Source organism: Taudactylus pleione, unplaced genomic scaffold, assembly GCF_031769625.1.
Source record: "Taudactylus pleione unplaced genomic scaffold, aTauple2 ptg000497l, whole genome shotgun sequence".
NCBI lineage: Eukaryota > Metazoa > Chordata > Amphibia > Anura > Myobatrachidae > Taudactylus > Taudactylus pleione.
The window spans coordinates 2,062,422-2,086,887 of NW_028284899.1; the positions used below are offsets into that span (position 1 = coordinate 2,062,422).

A 24,466-nucleotide genomic window follows, 5' to 3' on the forward strand; every position below is an offset into this window, starting at 1 on the left:
ATATATATATTAAAAAAAAATGCAGCAGGGGTAGGCACTCCAATAACAATATAAATACTCGCCGTGGTGCACACTGTAGTAAATCAAGTAGAGCAGGCAGAATCAGGGTCACTGTCCGGTCTTAATGTATAGGTAGTAATAGCCAAGAGCCAGTTGCTGCGTCAACGTTTCGAGTTTAATGCACAACTCGTCATCAGGAAATATGTCCTGATGACGAGTTATGTATTAAACTCGAAATGTTGACCCAGCAACTGGCTCTTGGCTATTACTACCTATACATTAAGACCGGACAGTGACCCTGATTCTGCCTGCTCTGTTAAATATATATATATATATATATATATATATATATATATATATATATATAACATCTTTATTGGCAGTGGACACTGAGGCAGTGGCTGCAAGAGCCGGCGCGTGGGTGGAAAGTTCTGGTAATACACGCGCCAGCTGCACAGCATCTCATGACCCCCTGAGGAGAGCCTTGCACGAGCCAGCAGGGAGCTGGTTAGCGGCAGACGGGACTCGCGCTGATTGCGCAGTTCAGTAGAGTAGGGGACTGAAGCAGGTGTGCATCCCGCTGGACTCTCCGGAGCTGAGCAACAGAGGTATCCGGCAGCTCAGCTGACTTCACAGGGTGTGTATCGGAAGCACTGCAGACAGCTTCCGGCCAGCAGGGAACAGTGAGAGCTCGGCAAGGGGGAGACTGAGCTGTGCAGAGAGAATGGAGGCGTGACTCAGGCGGAGCTGGGGAGAGTGACAGGCAGCTACAGTCGGAGCTGTCAGGGGAGGACGGGACCTGAGCAGCTGGAAAGGTCAGAGGCTGGACGGGGCTCAGAGGCAGAGATCAGTAAGAGAGAGCCGTCACACTCCTGCACACAGACATTCTTCCAGTAGTTCTCTGCATCACAGACAGGGAAAGTAAGTCTGTTCAAGTACTCAACACTATGTTTGCAGCGTAGATAAGATACTGCTGCACCTTTCACCCCAGAATCTGACCTTCATTAGGAAGCCTACTGTAAACCTCTTTGTCACTGACATAAAACAGGCTGATTAATTACCGTCATCCAAGGGAAAGATTAATGGACTTAGGAATTGCAAGACATTAACCCCTTCAGGCACGGTAGCTCACTGAACTCAATTGTGCAGTCCAGAATCTAAAAGCAAAAGGAAAACTCCTGCCAGGGTTTAGATTTACTCTCCTATAGTCAGGACAAGAAGAAGTACAAACAGTGAGTCTGACACTGAGTGACAGTATTAATTATAATGGAGTAAGATGATCTAGTACGGAATCGTTTCACTAAAACTAAACTACTTCACTACTGTATTGAGTGATTTGAGAACAGTTACAACTACTCCCAGTGCAGGATACATTGATGCAAACAGCAAGACCTTGAGTCAACTAGCTACAGATAAAATATTTGTATTGTTGCCACTCAGACACTCCATAGAAAAGTCTCCAGGTTTGCTAGTGCAGTTGAGTACAAAATATCCCAGCAGATTGGCAGCATATCTCAGAAAAGTCTCTCAGAGAGGATTACCGTGAGAATATATAGTGCAAGTGATATTAACCTGGAACGGTTTAAACAAAAGGATCCTAAGATTCTGAATTAATAGTGTACACTATAATAAAACTCGCAAACTGTCACTTCAGATCCCGGGCGACAAATAAGTGCACTTCAACGTAGAAAACTACAGCGCTGAACTGTGAATCGCTGAAATTGTTTTGTGTTTGAACTAATTGTACAAAGGGAAAATATAGAGAGGTTAGGATTTATAGATCCGTTATAGATACATAGTTAGCATGGAAAAGAGGAAGAAATGTATTGCAGTTTATGTTTGGTGAAAACTATCTTTGCCTAGTTATATTTAAACTACCTGTGATATACTCACCTTGTCAAAGTTTGCAGGTTCCTAGTTCTGGTCCAGAGATGATCGACGAGATCCTGTAAAATAAAAATCACTGTGTGGCTTTGAGTGTTATTCATCTCTTTGTAATGTATTGTTTATAATCTGTAAACTGTAATTGATTGTTTATAATCTGTAAACTGTAATTGATTGTTTATAATCTGTAAACTGTAATTGATTGTTTATAATCTGTAAACTGTAATGTATTGTTTATAACTTGTGAATACCAACAGTTTTTAGGGCTGTGTAGCGTTCTACATTAAAGCTTTAAGAAAGAAGACCTAGAAAGTATTATTTGGTATCAATCAACTCTATACCAAAATTATATTAACTATTAAGTTAGGACTATTACAAGTGTAAATAAATGTGCTATATTACAGGGCCAGTGTAAATAAATGTGCTATCTTACAGGGCAGGTGTAAATAAATGTGCTATCTTAAAGGGCCAGTGTAAATAAATGTGCTATCTTACAAGGCCAGTGTAAATAGATTATCTCTCAATTAGTGAAACAAAGACGAATATATTTTATATCTTGAAGTGGAAATGTTTAGATTAAAAGTGTAGCTACTAAGAACTTTTTAAAGTAACATTGGTCCTTGTATCAAACAAATAAGTCTGCGGGCAGGATAATTCATGCACCGCATATTGCATGTGATACATACCACCACTTATTGCATGCATAGCAGCATTTATAAATGCGATTATAAAAGCAAAGGTCAGCTCTTACAATTAGGGCTCTTCTTTTTAGTTGTATGGACTTCTAGTTTTTTTTGACCCGAGAGTCCTATTGGGCATGTGTGGCTGTCGGCTTGTGCAAGCCAATGGAATGGGGAGGGGGGGTCAGAGAGAGATCTTTTGGGTCCATCTCAGGGAAATTCTTCTACAGGCAATGCCATCTATAGTTGGCATTGCCTATCGGGTACAAGCTCCGGAAAGGTTTCGCATTCCGGACCTTGAGACATATGGGTATTGCAGCTAAAATCCAAGGTTTGGCAGTATATTAACCTTAATACATCTCACCCTGTATCATTATTAAGGGTTATTTTTTATTATGTAAACTTAAAACTGGTACTATATATGACTGTAAGTTGTATCATATATTAGGCACCCCTTGTAAACTCACACCCCTGAAGAAGTTGCTGATGCAACAAAATGCGTGGGGTGATACAGGTGACTGATTCATGATACCACCAAAAGTTCCAAAGGAAATCTCCATCCCAAAAGGGTTCCCAGTGGACTTATAACATCTTGAGCTGTTGCACGAGTTCAGCATAGTGCTTAAACATTTTAAGTAAGAGCAAATAAGTGTGTTTTAAGCATTGCATTAAGTCTTTGGTATATTATCTAATGATTGGCCATGGGCCTTGTTACTTGGGTGCATTCAGTAGAAGGGTGTCCTTACAGAAATGAAAGTCCCACCAAGCTCAAATAAACATTGCGTTAGAATGAACGAAGCTGTAAATATCGTCTACAGCGGAAAAGATACCCAGATAAGCAATAATTTGAAGTTACAATACCATAAGTGTGTATATATTTATATATATATATTATAGACATAGAAATCATACAAAAAATGTAAGATAGAGACCAGCACATTACCATAAGTTGCAAAAAAGGATATATTCAAATGTCCATAATAAAGTGCATTAGCATATTTAGCGGCAAATGTATACAATACTCATTAATAAATAGGCATGTTACTTATCAAGTATGTCAAAGCAGCCATATCAGTCAAAGCAGCAAATGGCCCAACTGCCGTTTTGGTGGACGCTACACCTTTCTCAAGGACCCACACGACAAATGAACAAGTGCCCCTAAATAGCAAAAAAGCTGGCGCCAACACAGACAATTAGCATTTATACTAATGCCTATGCCATACACCTGAACAAGAAAGCTGGAAATGTCCAGGTCCCTAGCTGTCAGAAATGTTACCAACATATGCACAAGTTAAGACAAACAAAGCCGGTCCAGCTAGGTGTATACACACCTTCGTTAACGCCAACCATCTCCAAATCCATGGCACCTGATGTCCCGTCATTACTGGAGGCCCGGCGATCCCTGTATTGCAAATACCAAACCCGACATGCACTGCGGCCGCAACGTCACATCCGGTCCCGGTCCCGGTCAACGTGTCGCTAAGGTAACATATAAACAGACTGCAATTATGCTAATAAATGTCTGTTAAGCACCATCTTAACAAAACATCAAGGAATAATAAACATCAAAGATTGAAGTGATTGGAAACAATAACCTAATAAGACATCTCGAAGATTACTGTTAATCATCAATATAAAAAAAAATATCTATCAAGCAATAATATTGAATATCTCAGGAGGAAATCTACGCAATATATTAACATGATCCTAAGTGAACTAACAGAACAAATTATGATATTTGACACTAATAATGATCGCCATAAGACAGAAAACAAATTATATATCCTCTGCCTATCACATCCCAATTAAATAGCTACATTAGTCATTATTAGACATCAATAACAATATCAAAAGATTACCAAAAGTTATAAACATTTGAATATATAAACACCGGTGGAACACCTTTGACTGGTATGTAGAAAAATAGGAATTCACAAATAAAAAATTATTTTGTGTAAAATTATATCAAACAAGAGCAGAAAATAATCCATCGGAGGACCAGTCGAATGCATATTCTCAGAAATAGCTTTTTTAATTGCTTGCTTGTCCTCTTCATGATCAATGTTTGTATATAAACTAACGATGTCAAAAGTCACCAACAGACAATTAGGAGGTGGACAACAAAAGTTCTTAAGCCTAAGCACACAACAAATACTACACCAGAATTATAAAAACAGTCCGCTGTTTCTAATTCACACATCCCACTCATACTCTTTATCTTTCTGTCCGACTGCCGGAAGTGACGGAGTCAGTGCCCATAATCATTTGTGCCGAGCCGGAAATTCCCTTAATCCCCAGCAATGTGCTTAAGTTCTCATTACATGGCAGCAAGCCGGAAGTCACATCTATTGGTTCACATAATTTTCTCCTTGAGGTCACTATGGAGTTATGTTCCTTAAGGTATCGCCGTGCCACACCGCAAGTGACGTTATTTGATTTCATCCAAGCGGAAATTCATGATTCATGAATTACACCGCTTGCAGATGGTACAAAACGCAGCTGCCAGGCTATTAACCAACCAGCCCCGTTCCAGCCACATAACACCCATTCTCTACTCCCTTCACTGGCTGCCTGTCAGATGGCGAATTGCTTTCAAGATTGGATTAATAACTTACAAAGCCCTTCATGACCATGGCCCGGGGTACCTGAAGCAGCTTCTGATTCCCTACTGTCCCACTCGATTACTGCGATCCACTGACGAAGGACTATTAATAGTACCTAGAATCTCACGGAATTCGTCTGGGGGTCGAGCTTTCAGTTTTGGGGCTCCAACCTTATGGAACTCACTTCCCCGCACAGTTCGAGAGGCCTCCACTCTAGAATCCTTCAAAAATAGACTCAAGACTCACCTATTCACCTAAGCATTTCACTAATGTCCCTTGTTTAAGCTTGTTTTGTATTTTGTACTGTAAATGTAAAGCACTTTGAGTCCTTTAGGAGAAAAGTGCTATATAAATAAAATTATTATTATTATTATTATTATTTCACATTCATATAGATCTTGATATAGGGCACGATTCACTACTGATCGCAACTGCAAATGCAATAGTGATTACGCATAAAGTTCAATTGCAATAGTATGCTAATTCATTGCGATCGCTATGCCGCCGCATCATAACATAAGGATGCCCACTTCACCTTATACACATCCGTAATGTTTAACAAGACTGTGAAACCTTCGGTGCAATCGAGTTCCATCGCAGCCTCATGCTCACTTGCACAAGGTCTGACTTTACTCAGACATTGCTGAGTCCACAAGTTGCCTAAGGCATCGCAGGGGCTAATTTATGCACGCCCATGCAACGGCGTTGAAGCATACTGGAACGCCTGCGTTTCTCCGACCACCCCCCTGTCACCACCAACAAACAGCACTTCCTGTCAATCACTCTGCGATGGGTCTGCTCAGTCACTGCGGTCACAGTCCCGATCGCAGTGGCCTGCTCACACACACAAACTGCAATGCCCTTCTGCTCCACGGGAGGTTTCTGTCCACCCTGAGCTCGCCTTAGGACACCTGCGTTACAGTTTGACAGGTGTACCGCCCCAGAACGCAATGCAACAATCGGCCGATTGTGTGCGTAATTGCAGTTGCGATCGGTGGTGAATCAGGCCCATAGTTCCTTATGCAATTGTAGTTTGCGGCATCTCCATATGAATCCCAGTATCTCCATTAAAATCCTGGTGTGAACACAAAGTTGACATCAGTTGTGTAGATTTGGTTTCCATAGTAACCCTGATCTTCCAAAAAACTGCAACATCTGTAGTAATCAGTTTAAAATGTTTAAATAATTATCAGCATTTAAAATATGTACTATCAACTTGATATAGAATATACGGTCTAAAACCAATATATAAAAATCAATAAAAACCATTTTGATTTAAAATCCTTATTATGGCCAGTGGGCGCTTTTATTAGAGTAAATGTATTTCATCTCCAATCTGGCTAATGCACTGTTGGTATCTTTGGATCTTTCTGATCCTTTGATCAATTTTTTTTTTCAAAAATGTTTTTATTGAAGTCAACAAATACACTCTGGTACACAAGCAAATATGACAAGAAACAATGACATAATCACAATTTATAGCATACAGTTCACTTGTGGTTTGAGGTAATAATCTTGCCCCAATTTTCTCTTTTTACCAATCAATAGAAAATTAAACAGTAATATATTATAGTGACTTCAACCATAATAGAAGAAATGAAGGGGGAAGAAAGTAGATGGGTGATGGGGGGGAGGGGGTGGGGCGGGGGGGAAAGAAGTATTCCTTTGATCAATTTAATTCCATAAAATTGTAGAATATAATTGACAGAGCATGCATGCATCTTTTTAAAATGGTCTGACAATGAATGCAGTTCATAGCCTTTGTAATACTTCTAAGGTGCTCACTGATTCGTAACTTCAGTGATCTTATTGTCCGTCCAATATAATATTGGTTACTGCTACATTCACTAGCGTAGATGAAAAATTTTTAGTTGCATGTTTTAAAATCCTCATTAATATTTACTTCCTTAAATTAACTAAGTGTGGTTTTAAATGTTTTGACCCCCTATGCATAAGCCGCATCTATAAAAACCTGTGAATTTGATCTGACTTTATTTACATGACGTTTTTTATATGAACCTGGATGAAAACTCCTGACCAATTGGGTCTTAAAATTGACCAATTTTCTATAAATACGTACAGGTTTCTCAGAAGCGAATTGCCCTATAATAGTGTTTTTGTTTTTATGTTGAGAATTACAGTTTGGAATGATTACCCAAAGACATTAATTATCACCTGTTGGCTTTTTGTTTTTGGGTAAGTAGGTCTTTTCTCTATATATTTCATGTCTTCACCAGATCTTACTCAATGCTTTTTATTTCATAACCACTGGCTATAACAGCATCTTTCAAATTAGTGGCCTGTTCTTCAAAACTTTAGGGTCTGTACAGTTTAAGCCTTTTGAAATGACCCCTGGGCATGGTGACAACTTGACATGTATGTATGCTGAGGAATCCATTGGTTTCTAATATGTTTTAGTGTGCAATTCATTGTCTACTCTCTACTACAGTATATAAAAGTATATAAAAGCGAAAATTTGTTCTGTCCTTCTGTCTTTCTATACAAATCCACAGTTTACAAGCCAAGATCATGAAATTTTATATACGAGCATATTAAAACATGGTGGTGGCAACTAAAAAACTTTGAAATTGAAATTAATTACTGTTAATTTTTAATTATATAAAAACCACAATTTTTGCATAGCATTTGCCCTGTACAGGTCAGGTACGGAGTTAGAAAATGATTTAACTTATCTACTATTTTTCTTTTCTATCTCTACTATCTACTATATAAAAGCGAAAAGGTCAATAATAAAAATATTAAAATTTTATTTTTGATTAATTTCATAATTTTATTTTATAACATGCATTTTGCTACATACTAAGGAATTATGGAATTTTATTCTGTAGCATATAATCTAAATCTCTGAACATCATTTACTATGGCTCTCGCGTGGAGTTTACAGTACCTTTTAAATTATGTATGAATTTATAACCACTATTGATATTAAGCTAGGCTTATAATGAGTCTGAATATGGTAAAAATTGATATCTGCATCCATGAGCAGAGATCCATCTGATTTACAATCAGGCCCAAGATGGCAACTATACTGGGATGCAAAAATGCAGCTCTGCAGAACAAATTTTTATTTATACTTGCTCATGCATGAGCTTACACAACTAGATGGTGTCAACAGTGGTGACCAAACTTTTTTGTCTACCTTCTTGGTTGCTGGGCCGCACTATGGAACGCACAGAGGCTACTTCCGGTTCATTCCATTGTCAGCCCCTGAAGGGTAAAACAGATTGGATGAATCTTATACACTGTGGAGACCCTGAATGCCGGAAACAGCTGCACAAGGAACTGGAAGTAGTTGCTGTGCATTTCATAGTGCGATCCAGCAACCAGGAAGTACACAGTCATCCTGGTATCAGAACAACAGAAGCTCTTGGCCATTTTTACACTGTAGACTGTACATCTGACAAATTTTGAATGCTTCTATCTCTGAAGTTTGCTTTACACCATTACAGGTCCTACTTCTTTCGAAGAACTAAGGACTGTGGATGGGGAAGTTTGTCACACTTTTCGTGAGGCCTGTCTAAGGAGAGGTTTGTTGGAGGATGATGTGTAAACAAACATTCGTAAAATCCCGGGCAACGCCGGGTACTCAAGCTAGTTCTTAATATAAACAGTAATGTCCAAAAAAATAATACTCTGGATCCATATCTCAAAAGTTAACTTGATGTTATAAACATTAGTGATTAAAAAGTTATAAAAATTTTCAAAAGAAAGTATGATCTCTTATCCAGATAAATAGGATATCATCTATATACCATGACCAGGACACTAGGTTTGCCCTGTGAGGGTTGTTATGCCATATACAGTATTTTCTTCCTCCCAGAGGCCCATTCAAATTTTCACATAACTCTGGGTAAACCTAGTGTCCATCTTGGTCCCTACCTGTTGGATATAAAACTCATCCTTAAATAGGAAGTAATTGTGTTGCAAAATAAAGTATATTCCTTTGATTAAGAACTCCTGTAATTCTGCAATTTTCTCCGATCCCACTAGACAGTTAGAGACAGCTTTAAATCCTTGTGAGTGGTTAATGATTGTATACAGGGAACTTACATCAGTACTAACTGATAGATAATCTTCCTCCTATTTGATATGAGATAGCTTATTAAGAATATCTTCAGTATCTTTTAGGTGAGACCTGTTTTTTGTAATCAAAGGCTAAAGAATCTATAAATTGAGAAAGGTTAGATGTCAACCCCCCCCCCCCCATCCCTAGAGGTCTCCTCGGTGGGTAGATGGGGTCCTTGTGAATCTTTGGTAGTATACATAGGGCTGGAATTACAGGTTTCAACTTCACTAAAAAGGTGCCATTACATACATACACAGATATAAGAGCCCTTCTTTCATAAAGGTATCCGTTGAATCCTTTCTTGGGGCCTCATTTATCAACGAGTTTTATCATTTACAATGAGCAATAAAACCCGTTGAATATAATAAATGGTGCTCCAGCCAATCAGCTCCCAACTGTGATTTTTCAAACAGATGACAGTTGGAACAGTCGGGAGCTGATTGACTGGAGCACCCTTATCATACGCAGCAAGTGTCATCACTTGTTGTGAATGATAAATGAGGCCCTTAATCTTTTATAAGTGATGTTATCACTCAAGTGTCTCATCATTTCTTTAATTCTTTTTTAATGGAGTCCTCTCCTTGTAACTCAGATTAAATTTTATTTTCTCTCACCCTGCATCTTTTAGGTCCTCCAATACTTGGGCCCCAAAGGATTCCTTCATACTACCCTTCATATGTGTTGGAAAGAAGGTAGATTATTAGCTTAAACGTGGAAGTGGTCCCTTCCTCTGCTTTATCAGCCTTCTCATTTCCCTCCTTCAATATGAAGAGCTTTTTTTTTTACAGTTAAGTTTTTTATGAACTTTCGTAGATCTAAAAAAATTCAACATCATTAAGTTTAGAGGATGGTGCGTATTTTAGCCCCTTTTCCAAAAAATATATTTCATAACTTTCTAACTTGTGGGAGCTTCAGTTGAAAATTTTAACTTTACCAACTTTATCTGGCCCCTCGGGTTCCTTCAATCCACCTCAGTTTCTGTATCCTTAGTTTTGCACTTTTTCTTTTTCTGCACCTGTTTTTTTTACCCCCCCTTTTCCCTGTGTTTTTGTTTTTATCATCAATACTTATCCCTCCACTCTCCTGAAACAGCTCTTGTAGGTGATACATTTATGGTACCTCTTAGGTGTTTGTATCTATTATATAGTGGAATAGTTGTTAAGTTTACCTTCTAGCTGAATGATCTTTGATAGGAAGTGGCTGGTTTCCTGAAGATCTTTCTCCTCCACTTCGGTGAGGTCATATTTTTAACTGATTAGCCTTTCCTCTATATGTATTAACTGGTCTAAATTCTCTTTTGTTAAAAAAAAAACCTGTGATTGGAGGAATATTCTTTAGATCTTTCTTTTTTAAATTCCTTTTGATCATGTATCACCTGAGTATTCACATTTTATACCCATTAGACTGCTCCCAGCACTGTGATTGGTAGATAGTTCCAGCCATCTACCAATTGGTATGGAGAAATCTTTACACTTTGAAATGCAGATTATGAGAATGGTGCCAAGTATCAAACATACTGGGCTTGATTAGGAGTTGGGAGTAAAGCAAAAAACAACAAGTAACTGTTCACCTTGGTACAACCATGCTGCACTGCAGGTGGGACAGATGTAAAATATGCAGAGATTTAGATTTGGTAGGGGCGTGTCCAAATTCCAGTCTAAATTGCAGTGTAACTATAAAGCTGTCCAGCATCTTTTGGGTTACATGCAAAAGAGGATGTAGTTATTACACCTACAGCCGGGATCCCGAGTAGAGCATGTGGAAGTTTGGTGTTAGCGGCGCGCGGGGGGGGGCGATTAGGTTTAGGCACCACAGGGAGGGGGGTTAGGGTTAAGCTACGGGGGGGAGATTAGGGTTAGGCTACGGATCGGGAGGGTTAGATTTAAGTACCTCAGAGGGGTGGTGAGGGTTAAGCACTAAGGGGGAAGGGATAGGTTCAGGCACCAAGGGGGAAGGGTTAGGTTTAGGCACTAACGGGGAGGGTTAGGATGGGGGGGGTTAGGGGGAGAAGGGGTGAGGGTTAGCCCCGGTCAGGATACTGAGCATCGGGATGCCGCTGTCAGTGTTTTGACAGCTGGCATCCCGACTGCCCGGTGTTTCATACCCAACCTTGCAAAAGCAGCCAGTATTTACTCTGCATGCAAAAATAATAAATGTATTTGCAGACCTTGCATTACAACATGGCTTGTTTCAGATACCCAGTTACTTGCATTTTTGTTTGCTCCCAACTCAGAATCAGCCCCAATAATTGCTACCATTACCAATCCTTGTTGTCAAAAGTAAAACTCTTTGTTGATCTTTGTAAAGCTTTAACTTGAACATGCTTTATTTTGCATATAGAATGCTTTACCTGACTTGTTCTTCAAAACTTGCCACTCTGAGAAGACTACTGGTCAGCAGCTTTCCAGAGTCACTGAAGGTAACATAAGGCTTCAGATTCCTACAGCTGAATTACATTTACTGTAAGTTCTTCAGGTGATACTGACAGAGGGCCTGATTCAGAGCCGCTCGTAAGCGGCCGCTCGTTCGCTCCGAGCGATGTTCGCCCAACTGCGCATGCGTACGAATTGTAATACGCATGCGCGAACCCTTCAGTGCGGCCGAAAATCGTGTGCTCGCTAAATAGCGAATGCCTGCTATTTTGAGTGACAGAATGAGGCGTTTGTGGGTGGTAACAGGGGAAGGTGCTTGAAAACGGGGAGTGGAGATCCGAACGCAGGCGTGCCAAATGGTCAAAATGGGCGTTTTAAGGGTGTGCATAATTACTAAAGCAGCGTCATCGACCACGTCACTTGGTTGTTTTATAGTCAGAACTGCTCGCATGATTGCGGTAGGAAAAACCAACCACAAGAATAGGGAGCAGTTCATACGCCGTCCGATGTACTCGATTAATCTAATAAATAGCGGACATGACGTATGATGCGAGCGGCCAGGGGGCGTTTTTTTCAAAATTACGTTTGCATGTTTTGTTCGCTCGTTCAGACATAGAGGCGTGAACAGACCGCAAAGAGCGAACGGTTAATTTAAATAGCCAGCCCCTTTTTCTGGACGAGCGAGCGCAAATAGTGTCCGGCTCTGAATCAGGCCCAGAGTCTACATTGGGCACAACCACGCATAAGTTATCCATGATAAAGTGGCATCATCCACTGTAATTTAATACATTTGGCTTTTATAAGAAGGAACGAAGAGTAAGGAACATCTGATGACTTGGTAGCCCCGCTCTTATATGGTTTTGTTTTATTTAAAAAGACTTCCAACATTACATAATAAATACATAAAAGCCACATAAAATATTGTAAATTACAGCAACATACATCACCTTATCCACCCCTATTCCTTCCTAATCCACCACCTACTATCCCCAACTAAACCCACCCTACCACCATTCCTTCCTTAATTACAGTACCATAATCCCCTATCCTCCATCTACCTCACATACTCCTTACTTATCCTGGGTGCACACTGGGCGATATATAGCCCATTCAATTGCTATATTGTGGGTGCGTCGATGGGTGTGTACCAGCGATATGTCAGTGAACAATGTTGTTCACAGACATATCTGGTCGGCTGAGCAGCAAAGCAGATGGCCGGTTTTGGCACATCGTGCTGTGTGCACAGGCAGTCAGTAGACCGCCCATACACATGCTGCAGAGGCCGCCGGTGACTGACATCAACAATGGGTGGGCACAAGTAAATGCCTGTCCAATTGTGACTTCAGGCATGAAACATGAGGCCAACAATTGGTAAGTCTGAATGCACTTACAGTACCAATCATCAAATAGGACAGCAGATTGGCAGGATGGCCAATCTGTCGTCTAATTGTGTACCCGGCTTAATACCCTAACCCACTGTTATATGACATTATCATGGAACTAAAATGAGGGTTGGAATATGTAGCACAAAATGTAGCACAAATCTTGGGGGAAGATTTAAAAAGTGATTATTGCGTGAAATATCTGTTATATACAATATATTTGGTTTATACTTTTGTCTACGATGAGCTGGCCATCATTCAGTAGACATTTCACTTCATGTAAATTTACAGGTCTGACATTAAAAAAGAAGTCTCTCATGGTACATTGGGGCTCATCTAGTGGTAGGCGCAGTTGCTCCCCACTCATACATAGGAAAAGACACAGGCAAGAAAAAGCAGGTTTACAAGCAGTGGTTTAATTGGAGATTCACCAAGCTGTAAACCTGTAACACTTTCAAAAGAGCTATTTCAGGAGTACAGTATGTATAGAATCGTAGATAACAGGACCATTTTACCTCATATCTGTCTAGTAATACTCAGTCTTGTATCATTATTGTGCTTTCCAAATGTTAAAGAGCTGTTGAGTATATTTCTATAACAATACAGCAAAATGTTTCCTATCTGAATGTCTTCTCATCGTGTCCATCACACAGGTGTGTGGGGCTTTGCATCATGTCATCCACGATAACCCTTTCAGGCTACAGGTTCTGGTGGACCAGTGGCCAGAGTTCACTTCTGTCATATGTCGCCCCCCATTGGAGGTGAGTTGAAAAAAAATGGAAGAGGTTCAATTGAATGGTTTGATAAATCAGCACCATTGTGCAGGGATGACCATCGAATGGGTCGAATGAGTCACCATAGATGGTCTGCATCAATGGTGTCATTGGTACTTTGATGGCAGGAAATCATCATTGGTTTTAACCCTCTATGTGTATCACTACTATGGGATATTGGGAAGCAGCAGGCCAATCAGGGCAGGGGCGGGGCTCAGTACAGTGTGGGAGAAAAACACTGACCGCTATGCTAACCATTGATGGCATTATTACCATACTGTAATACTGAAAAAGAGCAAATCTGCTTCAAGAAAGAGGATAGTACAGGATTACAGGGGTTAACTCACAAACTTGATAGCGCCAGTACAAGTTCAAGATCTCACCCAGGCCGCAACAGAGAAGAAAGGGGTGGGGGTTACCGTGTCTCTTTTTGATTTTATTTTTTTTATAGCTAATAATAGGAAATTAAAGAAAGATGAAACTACTGTACTGAGGCACTGCGGTTGGTTTACTAGGTTCCACTCCAGTACATTTTAAATGCTAGTTTTCTGCAGTGTGACAATTCGGGATGTATTGAGAACTCAATGCATCATGGGTAAATCAAAAGAACCCATTTCATGCCAGTGGATATGCAGATGTGAGCTGGTCAGTAAGAAGAGCAGCCTTCATGCTCAGCAGTAGAGGTATCACTGCACAGCATCTGTGATATTTGCATTTTTTCACTTATCCTTTGTGCAAACATAAGCAGCAGTAGTGGCATTAGCGTAGAACCCTGAATCAGGCCCTATATCCACTATAGGTGTGGGTAATGCTTAATAGACAGTGTAAGTTCCCCTAGGACGATTGTTAAGATGGTCTGATTATTTTTTTTTAAAAAGATGTGGTATGCTAAGTAACATTTATTTAATTGTATATTATCTTATTAATACACATAAAAATGGCATAAAATGTAATCAACCAGTTATAAAATTGTAGGTAGACTTACATGTTTTGAAATATCAACATACTTGCCGACATTCTGGCTGCCAGGTCGGCATAGCAGGGGGAAGCTTGGCGTGGGTCATGGGTGTGTTGTATTGTAAAGCAGAGGGCGGGGCCATGATGACATGATTCAGCGTGAATGGAGCAATTGGATCCCCCACTGCGGGTGTGTGTGTAGTGGGGTTCGTGGGTATACGGCCGGCCGGGAGACTTGCCCACTTTTCCAGGTGCCGGGAATGCCACCCTATTTTTGGGAGCCCACTTTTCTGCGGGGGAGTAGGCAAGTATGATTATGAAAAATGTATGTAATGCAGGCAGTTTTCTTCTCGGGATGCAGTTACCATCTCGGTTGTAGAGAATGCTGGTGCTCAGAATACCGGCGCCGGAATCCTGACAGCATTCAGAATCCCGGTGTGAGAATCCCAACTGCCGGCATCCCGATGGCAAGTGTTAAGGGGAGGGTTAGGGTTAAGCATTAGGGGAGGATTATAGTTAGGCCATGGGGGCGGGTTAAGGTTAGGCTGTAGGGTGAAGGGTTAGGGATAGATTGCAGGAGGGGAGGGTTAGGGTTAGCATACTTACCTTTGGGCATCAAGATTTTAACCGCCGGCATCCATACTGGCAGGAACCCGTACCCAACCCTTCTTCTCTGGAGATCGATGTTGGCATGGCTAGCACCATCAAGGAGTTTAAGCCTGCATGCATCCCACTGTCACATAATTATACTTGCCTACCCACACAATATGTCTGCCAGAATCCCATATTTAATGGAATCCTGTCTGACTCCCATGAGAGCAGGGAGCCCTCCTGGGTCCCACACACTTCCATAATGACGTGGGCTGGGGCTTGATTATCACTAGACCTTGGAGCAATGACTACAAGAATAAGATCACCAGATCTTTATGACCCTAAACCTGAGTTGTATGCGGCTGCGTCTTTTGCTGCAGCAATGTCTGCATCGTTATGCTATACAAACAATAAAGCATCTTTGTACTAATATCGTCTGAACCACACTGCAGCCATTGTGCGTCTCAATAGGACATCCATCAGCCACGGCATTACCATAAAGATGCTGTAGCAGCTTTTTGACCTACAGTATTTAGGATACTGCCCTAAGTAAGTAGAAGGAGCTTCAGCTGTTATATTGGAGAGGGTGGTAATACTTTACTTTTTAGCAGAACTGCAGGGGGAAGTCAGCCTCAACAAAGTATAATGGCTGCATGGTTTCTATTTGAAGGTTTTTTTATTTGGTGCTTTAGTGGTCATTTAAAAATTCTCTCTCACCCTAGGAAATGACAGATCCCTTGGACCCATACACCAATATGTACTTTCTCTTCAGTAAAGACCCACAGAGTCTACACCAGATGCTGCAAAATCCCCAGGCTGTAAATTGGAAGCAGGAGCTACAGATACATGGTGAGTAAGGTACAGAGGGAAATACATTTTACCAAAAAACCTCACCGCTACTGGTACAAAAGACATTAAATTTAGGAAATTTGTTAACAAAGAAGTGTCATCAATCCATTCAGTAGAGTTTTCTCAAAGCCTCCAGTAATACTCATCTACTTTATGGACCTCTACTCCGGGAGATACCAGTCGGGAGGTCAAGTGAACGATTCACTACGAAATGCGTCGGTTTAGAAAATGTAAATTTTGGTTTCGTTTTCTCCTAAATGGTTCATTTAAGTTTATGAATGTATTTGTATTATTCTCCTTTTCCACTCACTTGTTCCAGGATTCTTTCTCCCTGACAGTAACTGAATTTATTTGCTAACCTAAATCATGAGCAATTGTTACTCTTTCCTCTCATTCTCTAACAGAATACTCACAGAATACAACACACTATTTGCCTAAATCTGAGTTGCATACTAAGCCGATATGCACACAGCTGGACAATATTTTAAGTACTGCACATGAGTTCGAGTTGCACTGTGTATGCGTCCTGATTGTCACCACATGGAGATGCATTTGGATTTTTAGTGAGCATTCCTGGGAGGTAGATAGACAGATGTGGACATGTTTCTGACAGCGGCTGCATCAAAAGATGCACAACCTCTCACACAGTGGGGATGATTCCGAGGGGGAGACTATTGCAGTAGCGGCTGCATTTTTTGTCGAAGGCACTACTGCGTCATTATTCTAATACCATGGTGGATCGGCATCCTATTGAGATTCTCACTGGCTGTGGGGCGAATCTGTTGATGTGCATACAAAGACGAATTATCTGTGCACCATTGGCCACATCATTGGACACTGCACCATGGCGGGAGCAGAATGTACGACTGAACATGGTCACCTCTCCTGACATGCATCTGGGAGCCCCGCTCTACTACTGTGATGTTCTGGTTTTGTTGTGGATCCGGGGTGGTAATAGGAGCAGACACTAAGTAGGTTTAAAAGTAAATGTGGAGTTTTTAATGAGTGGCTTAACAGACATGAATGTGGTAAAACAGAAAGTCTGGGTATAGCACTAAAGTGCAATTGGGAGCTGTAGTGAGCAGTGGCGTAAGTTCATCCTAGACACCCAGAGGCAAGTTATAGTTTGGTGCCCCCCCCCATCACAGCCGCTGACACTGGAATATAGCATTTTGCAAGCAGATACACCCGCAGTTGTACACAGTATATAGGCATGGAGGAGTGAGACAGAGAGTTGTGGGTGAGGGGAGGCGCCGAGCATGTCACACTGACAAAAGAAGCTGCTGAGGTGCAGCAACACCAATGAGCAAGGACAGGCTATAGATATACAGAGGCAGCAGCTGACGGTCTGATATGGAGCTCTCCACTAGTGTATGGTGGCTTCTCAGGTGTCGGCTAGAAGTGCCAAGTATTGGGCGGCCATGACAGTACACTCCGGGGACATAGTTAAAGCCCTAAGTGGGTTGAATATATTGTGGGCAATGGAGGAGATGCCCCTTCAATGCTGGAGCCCGGCGGCAGGCGCCTCCATTGTCTCCCATAGTTCTGCCCCTGGTAGTGAGGCAAATAGGAAAAAGTCCAGTTAGTGACAGGCAATGGAAAATGTCCAGGTAGTGATTGGTTAATAGAAAATGTCCAGGTAGTGGCAGACAAGGGGAACTGTCCAGGTGGTGACTGATTAATGAAGAATGCAGACTGAGGAAGAAATATCCAGCAGAGTGTCAGTGGAGGCAAGGTGCAGGGTGAACAGCAGGACTCAGGTACTCAGGCAAGGGGAAGGTAATGGAGGATAGAGGGTAGTCCAGCTGGGTTGGAGCAGACAAGCAGGCAGGCAGGTAGCGTTTCACAGGTAACAGGTGGTGAGCACAGGGAACTCTCTCTCAGCTATGCTGAGAAACACGTTGCACTGGCAATGAAGTGAGGCTCTGATCCTCCCTAAATACCAAGTGCTGTGCCATGACTGGCCAGAGAGAGCATGTGACAAACCAGGATTGGGCGAGCAAATCACATGGCCTGAGGCAAGATGGCGGCACCCATGCCAAACGCAACGGAAGCACTGCCAAGCCCCACCAGCCCAACATGACAGCATGCCCGCGCAGAGCCACGCACAACCAATGCCCCTCACCACACACCAGCACCACCGCCAGACGCCCCCCCTCCACAGTGACCTCACAGGTAATACCCATCAACCACCATGCCGAGAAACCCTGGTCGTGACAACTACCCGTTTCTACCCAGAAAGGACTTTGAAATTGTATGGATCAGCCTGCAATTTTGATCTGTGCCTTTGTTGTGTAGCCATCAGGAGGCATGCACAGTGTGGCTCAGACACATGCACAGAGGGAAACCATTGGTCACTTGTGTTACTACAGAGGTGAGGGAGTGGAATGTGTTAGCACACAGGTGAGAGAGAGTAATGTCTTACTATAGCAGTGATGTATTACCATAGAGGTAAATGATTAATGTGTTACTGGAGTGGTGAGATGGAAATTGAAACAGTAATCTAAGGTCTACCCGGGTAAAACCAGGGAACATTAGTTAGTGTATATGTACTGTAGTGCTTTCAGCTCTCCAGGAAAAGTCATACTGAGGACTGACTCTCCAAATACTTATTTCCATCCATTTTATCTCCATCCAAGGCTTAGTAAATAGACCCCACAGCCTGTAAAATGACAGTAAGGAGTTGATTGTTTGGTACTTCTATCTCTCTCCCCTTTATCTCTCTCCAAGTCTTAGTACATAGACCCCTCAGAATATTCATGTTGCCAGACTAGCAGCAGTGATGAGATGTCCATGACATATTATACCTGCCCACTGCCGATAAACTGCAGACAGCTGCATGGTAGATCGTACTAGAGAAAGAGGGTTAGATGAATATAGAGATGACTAGAAAGACCACTACCTTACCCACTTTTCATAGAGTTGCAAACAGGTATCGGGCAATGATGTTTTTGTCTCAGAACATTTCACAATCATCCATCCCATCCACTTGTCCCTACTGATGACGATCATTGAAGTCATGAGATAATGCTTAGGAAACCACACATCCCTAATAATATACTTAGTAATGTAAATAACAGTGTATTCCTATTACAGATTTATTAATATACCTATCCTAGGCTGCCAGCCACAGTTGGGGAAGGTGCTTCAAGAGGTCAGTTCCACTTATGGAAGAGAAATGCATACAACAAATAACCTGTTATACATGAGGGATGGAATAGAGGAAGAGGAACTGAAGAACGGCACTGCAAGGTATAATAATCCCTACAAGACCATACTAACTGGCAATGGCCTGATTTAGTACGGATCGCAACTGCGAGTGCAAAAGCGATTACGAGAGCAGTCTCACTGCGAAGATATGCTAATTCTCTGCGATCGCAGCACTACATAAGGACGCCCACCTTACCTTACAGAAATCCGTAATACTTAGCAAGGCTGCGAAACCATCGGTAACATCGAGTACAATCGCAGCCTCATGTACAGTTGCACAAGCTCTGACCTTACTGAGGAATTGCTAAACTCGTCACATCCAGTGAGTACATACAGTAAGCTGCGTATGGCATCGCAGTGGATTATTTATGTACACCCATGCAATGACCCCCCCCCCCCGTCACCACCCCCAAACAGTACTTCCTGCAAATCACTCTGTGATGGGTCTGCATAGTCACTGCAATCACAGTCTCGATCGCAGTTTAGTGTTCGCACAAGCGCCCTGCGATGTATACGTATGCGCAGAATGCAACAATCGGCTGATTGTGGGCGTAATCACAGTTGCGATCCTTGCTGAATCAGGCCCCAAGTTGGATAAAAACAGACTCTGAACAAAACAAGGGGTCACAGAATGATGTCACAAAAAAGTATAAATAAAATCTCACTTTCATGTTTAATATAATTTCAGCCGTTCACCATATGTGTGTAACCAGTAGCGTATCTATAATGGGTGCTGGTTGTGCGGTGTACATGGGGCCCTTGGTCCAGGGAGTCCCACACTGAACACCATGCACCCATTTCTTCAATACGTACCTCTCCGGAGTCCCACGTCAGCAGTAGCAGCACTGTATAAATCACCAGCAAATTGGGAAAAATGGCAATTTTCCTGTCATGTTGCACATATGCAGTAGGGAAAATGCAGGGAAAATGGCTGCCGTACCATGTGTAAAAGATTCTGGTACAGTGCTAGAGTTTACTAGTGCCCATACTCTACTGCTGCACTTAGGGCCTGATTCAGACCCGTTTACTAGCAAGCGATCGCTCGGAGCAAGCGATGTTTCACAATGTACGTGTGCGAACTAGTAATAGCGATGGGGAAACTCTCGCTCGCCAAGCATAGACAGCCCAGCTAAATGAGTGACAGGTCAAGCCATTTGTGGGAGGTAAGAGGGGTAAGTGGAGGTGTGAACGCAGGCGTGCCTGTGAAATTCAACGCCGTTTTAGAGGCGTGAATAACAGCCAGCATCATAGGACGCGTCACTTGGTTGAAATATACACTAAAGTCCTCGCAGTGCTTGTGGCAGGGTATAGTCAACCTTAAGCACTGTGATCGCTTCTAATGGTGCTCGATGTGCCAATGGTTTCATGCACTTCCTAAAGAGATGTACGCAAGTGGGTGTCTTAAGACATGCTGGTGGGTGTCTACAAATCACAAAATGATCGCTCGCCAAGACATAGTAGGCGTGCTTATGACTTGTCCTGCGAGCGGATGCTTTGACGTCACTTAGCCGAATTTCTATACGCTGGGAGCGAGCGATCGCATCTAGTGAACGTGTCTGAAACAATCCCTTAGTGTGCTGCCAGATGCCAGGTAGAGAGAAGGGGGCCCCGAATGGAGACTGCACATGGGCCCCTTCCTCTCTCAATACGCCTCTGGTTGTAACACCGGTATACGCTTATGATGGCGGCGGTCGCTATGCCGACTGCCGGCATCTCCACTACAGAATCCCGGCGAGGGTTAATTAACCTTCGCCGGGAGACCGGCACCCGGCATCCCGATTGAAGGACAGCCACGGGGGGGGAGGGTTAGGTTTAGGGTTCCGGGGGGGACTTAGGGCTAGGCACCCCCCCGGAAGTTAGGTTTAGGCTAGGGGGAGGGAGGGTCAGGCTCCCCCCCGGGGGAAAGGGGGGGTTAGGTTTAGGCACTTAGAGGGGGGATTAGGGTTAGGCACAGGGGGGGAGGTTAGGGTTAGGCACCCTAAAGGAGGGTTAGGATTAGGGGGTAGATTAGGTTAGGAAATACTTACCGATCTGGATTTCCTTCCACGTCAGGCTGGCGCTGCCGGGATTTAAACCGGCCGGCGGTGTAACATACTGATTCCGTAACACCCATGTGTGATTAGGGATCTGAAGTATGGAATATCTCACCATTCCAATTATTCCTATTGCTTCTTCTTTCCCACGTCACACAATAATTAACACAATCACTTAAGTAACCACTTTATTAAGATGGAACTCTTCAACTGCTCTGGATCATTTTGTGCATATAATTAGCAATAATACGTTGCATTCTAATATATTTATTCAACACTTAGGGGTAAATTTACAAAAGTGGAGATGTTGCCCATAGCAACCAATCAGATTCGACTTATCATTTATCTAGCACCTTCTAGGAGATAATAGCTAGAATCTGATTGGTTGCTATGGGCAACATCTCCACTTCTAAAAACCCACGATTTTTTGAACGATTTAACTAGAATGACGTCGTTATCGTTCAGTCGTTGAAAAAATCGTTCAGTTTCTGAGTTATACCGATGAACGATTATCGTTCATGCGCTTTCCCGTTTGTAGTTTGTAGTTTATTCTGACTGACCAACGGAACGATTTTCATTAAGGGAAGTTACAAAAATCGTTTGTAGTTCAAAATATTGTTCATTACACATTAAAAAATCGGACAGATAATCTGAAAGACAATCGTTCATAAAATCGTTGTGTGTGTATGCAGCTTTAGTATAAAGTTATCGTCTACTTAAGATACTGAACTGCTTTGGAGATTACCAGGATCAAAATCCCAAACAAAACAAGTTAGAACAAATAATTCCCTGTTTGAGTAATATCCCAATTCAGTATTATTCACTGCCTCTACTCTTCCTTATTTGTAATACCCTTAATGATAATCACAGTTCCTCCTTACTAAACAGGTTAATGTCTAGAAGTTAATACCATACTAATAACAGTCCTACAGTATGCATATTTATAATAACATGAAAAATAGAGATCACTGTTGATAAACATTAAGGCCATCTTTCAAACCCGCTCGCAAGCGTTATGCGCTCGCAAGCGGGTCAATGATGGGGCACTGCGCATGGGCCATGCGTGCCGCGCACGTGCGCAAGCCCCGTAGCGAATGAGAAATTCACTCGCTCCGGGGCTCGCTACAAACGTGTAGGTGAGGAGGGGGGGTGGCTGGACAAACGGAGGCGTTCCTGAAGGAACGCCTCCGTTTGTCGTTTGTGGGTGGCCCTACTGACATCACTCGTGATGTCAGTAGTGAGCTTCCTGCTCTATTTGAGCAGGAAGCTCACTGGGGCATGTGGCAGATGAGACCCTACCACAAGGGTCTCGTCGCAAGCCCGATGGTTGCGATAATCGCGACCATCACCTGGCTGCTCGCAAAAGCTGTGGGTGGTCACCCACAGCTTAGCGAGGGGCCAGGAGGCCGTTTTTTTTAAAAAAAAGCGGCCGCCCTCATTCAGTGCGAGCGCTCGCTTTTTGCCAGCGCCTCTAAGTCAATTTTGTACTTTGGTTCTAGTACTAAAACAGCAGTTGATTTGCGATCGCACTGCGATAACACAAAACACAGTAAGCAATGGCAGAGTGAGTCCCAGGCTGCAGTGGCGTCACAAGGGGGGTGCGGGCTGCGACGAGGGGTGACACCAAGGTGCAGACTCCCCTACAGTGACAGGAGCCGAGTGCTGCACTGTAGCATTAAGTGCAGCACTTGGCTCCTGACATTGTAAGGGAGCCGGCACTGCAACAAGGCACCTCCTGCACCCCCTCTCCAGTAGCAAGAACGGGACCACCGGGGTTCGGGCCGTGATACCACGCCCCAGTCCCATGAGGCCACGCCCCCATCACATGAGGCCACACCCCTTTTAGGCAGCGCGCTGCGGAGTCCCTCCCCGCACCAGGTGACACCACAGGGAGGGACGCCACTGCCAGGCTGTGAGCATTTGGGGGTGGTCACGGGGGAGTGGTCGGAGAAAAGCAGGTATATCTGTCCATTTGAGCGCCGTTGCATGGGTGTGTATAAATTAACCACTGTGATGGCATACGCAGCTTGTGTACGAGGTTAGCAATTTCTGAGTAAGGTCAGACCTACTGTAATTATTGTGCATGAGGGGCCAATGTTCCCAGATGGTACCAATGTATATTTGGAACCAGAGAGAGAAGGGTACCGCACAGAACCAAAACAAATACTCATAGATTAGATACCAACAATTTTATATCCATTTATAATAGCTCATCAGTCATCGTTGGTGGTGCTCCCAAAGCCCAAAATATGCTATAAAACACAAAATGAGAAGAAAGAAGGGCTCATTGCTGGGGCACTCTTAGGGCCTGATTCAGAGCTGAACGCTCTGACAAGAGCGCTCGCTCTGAATCAGGGCCCTCCTCCATGAAAATGGAGCGGCCTCCTGGCCGCTCGTATAGCTGTGGGTGACCACCCACAGCATATGTGAGCGGCCAAAAAGATGGTTGCGATGGTCTTGACCATCGCGACCATCGGACTTGCGACGGAGACCCTGTGGTAGGGTCTCCCTGCCACAAGCCCTGGAGTGATTTTGGCTCTATCAGAGCCAAAATCACTCCCAATGACATCACTAGTGATGTCAGTGGGGCCGGCTTCAGACGGTAGGCGTTCCTATGGGAACGCCTCCGTCTGGCAGGCATGCCCACCAAAGGGGGCGTGCTGTCAATCAACATCGACAGCACGCCCCCTTTGGTGCGAGACCCGGAGCAATGGAAAGCCCGTCGCTCGCCGGGTCTCGCGCATGTGCACGATGGAGCTCCCTCCGTTGTGCGCATGCGCAGTGGGGAACATCGACCCGCTTGCGAGCGTACTGACGCTCACGAGCGGGTCTGAATGACCCCCTTAGTTAGCAATTCCTGAGTAAGGTCAGACCTGCTGTAATTATTGTGCGTGAGGGGCCGAAGATCTCAGATGGTACCAATGTATATGCAGGATTGCAAAGTGTTATGGATGTGAGATAGCAGTAGTGGGCATCTCTATGCTGGCTGTGCGATGGCTTTGCGATTGCAATCGTTAGCATAGTTTTGTAGCAGGACTGCGCGCG

The 24,466-nt window shown here is 43.1% G+C and overlaps 1 protein-coding gene across 1 annotated transcript in view; it reads left to right on the plus strand.

Moving 5' to 3' along the window:
- The first annotated feature begins 907 nt into the window (after positions 1–907).
- LOC148502426 (glycine N-acyltransferase-like) overlaps positions 908–24,466 on the plus strand; it is a 37,107-nt gene continuing 13,548 nt past the window's right edge. The window contains exons 1-7 of the mRNA XM_088449854.1: positions 908–921; positions 8,638–8,715; positions 9,883–9,946; positions 11,595–11,673; positions 13,662–13,769; positions 16,052–16,178; positions 19,298–19,430. Of these exons, the coding sequence (XP_088305980.1) occupies positions 11,596–11,673; positions 13,662–13,769; positions 16,052–16,178; positions 19,298–19,430 (446 nt within the window). The 5' untranslated portion in view covers positions 908–921; positions 8,638–8,715; positions 9,883–9,946; position 11,595. The remainder of the gene's footprint in view (positions 922–8,637; positions 8,716–9,882; positions 9,947–11,594; positions 11,674–13,661; positions 13,770–16,051; positions 16,179–19,297; positions 19,431–24,466) is intronic.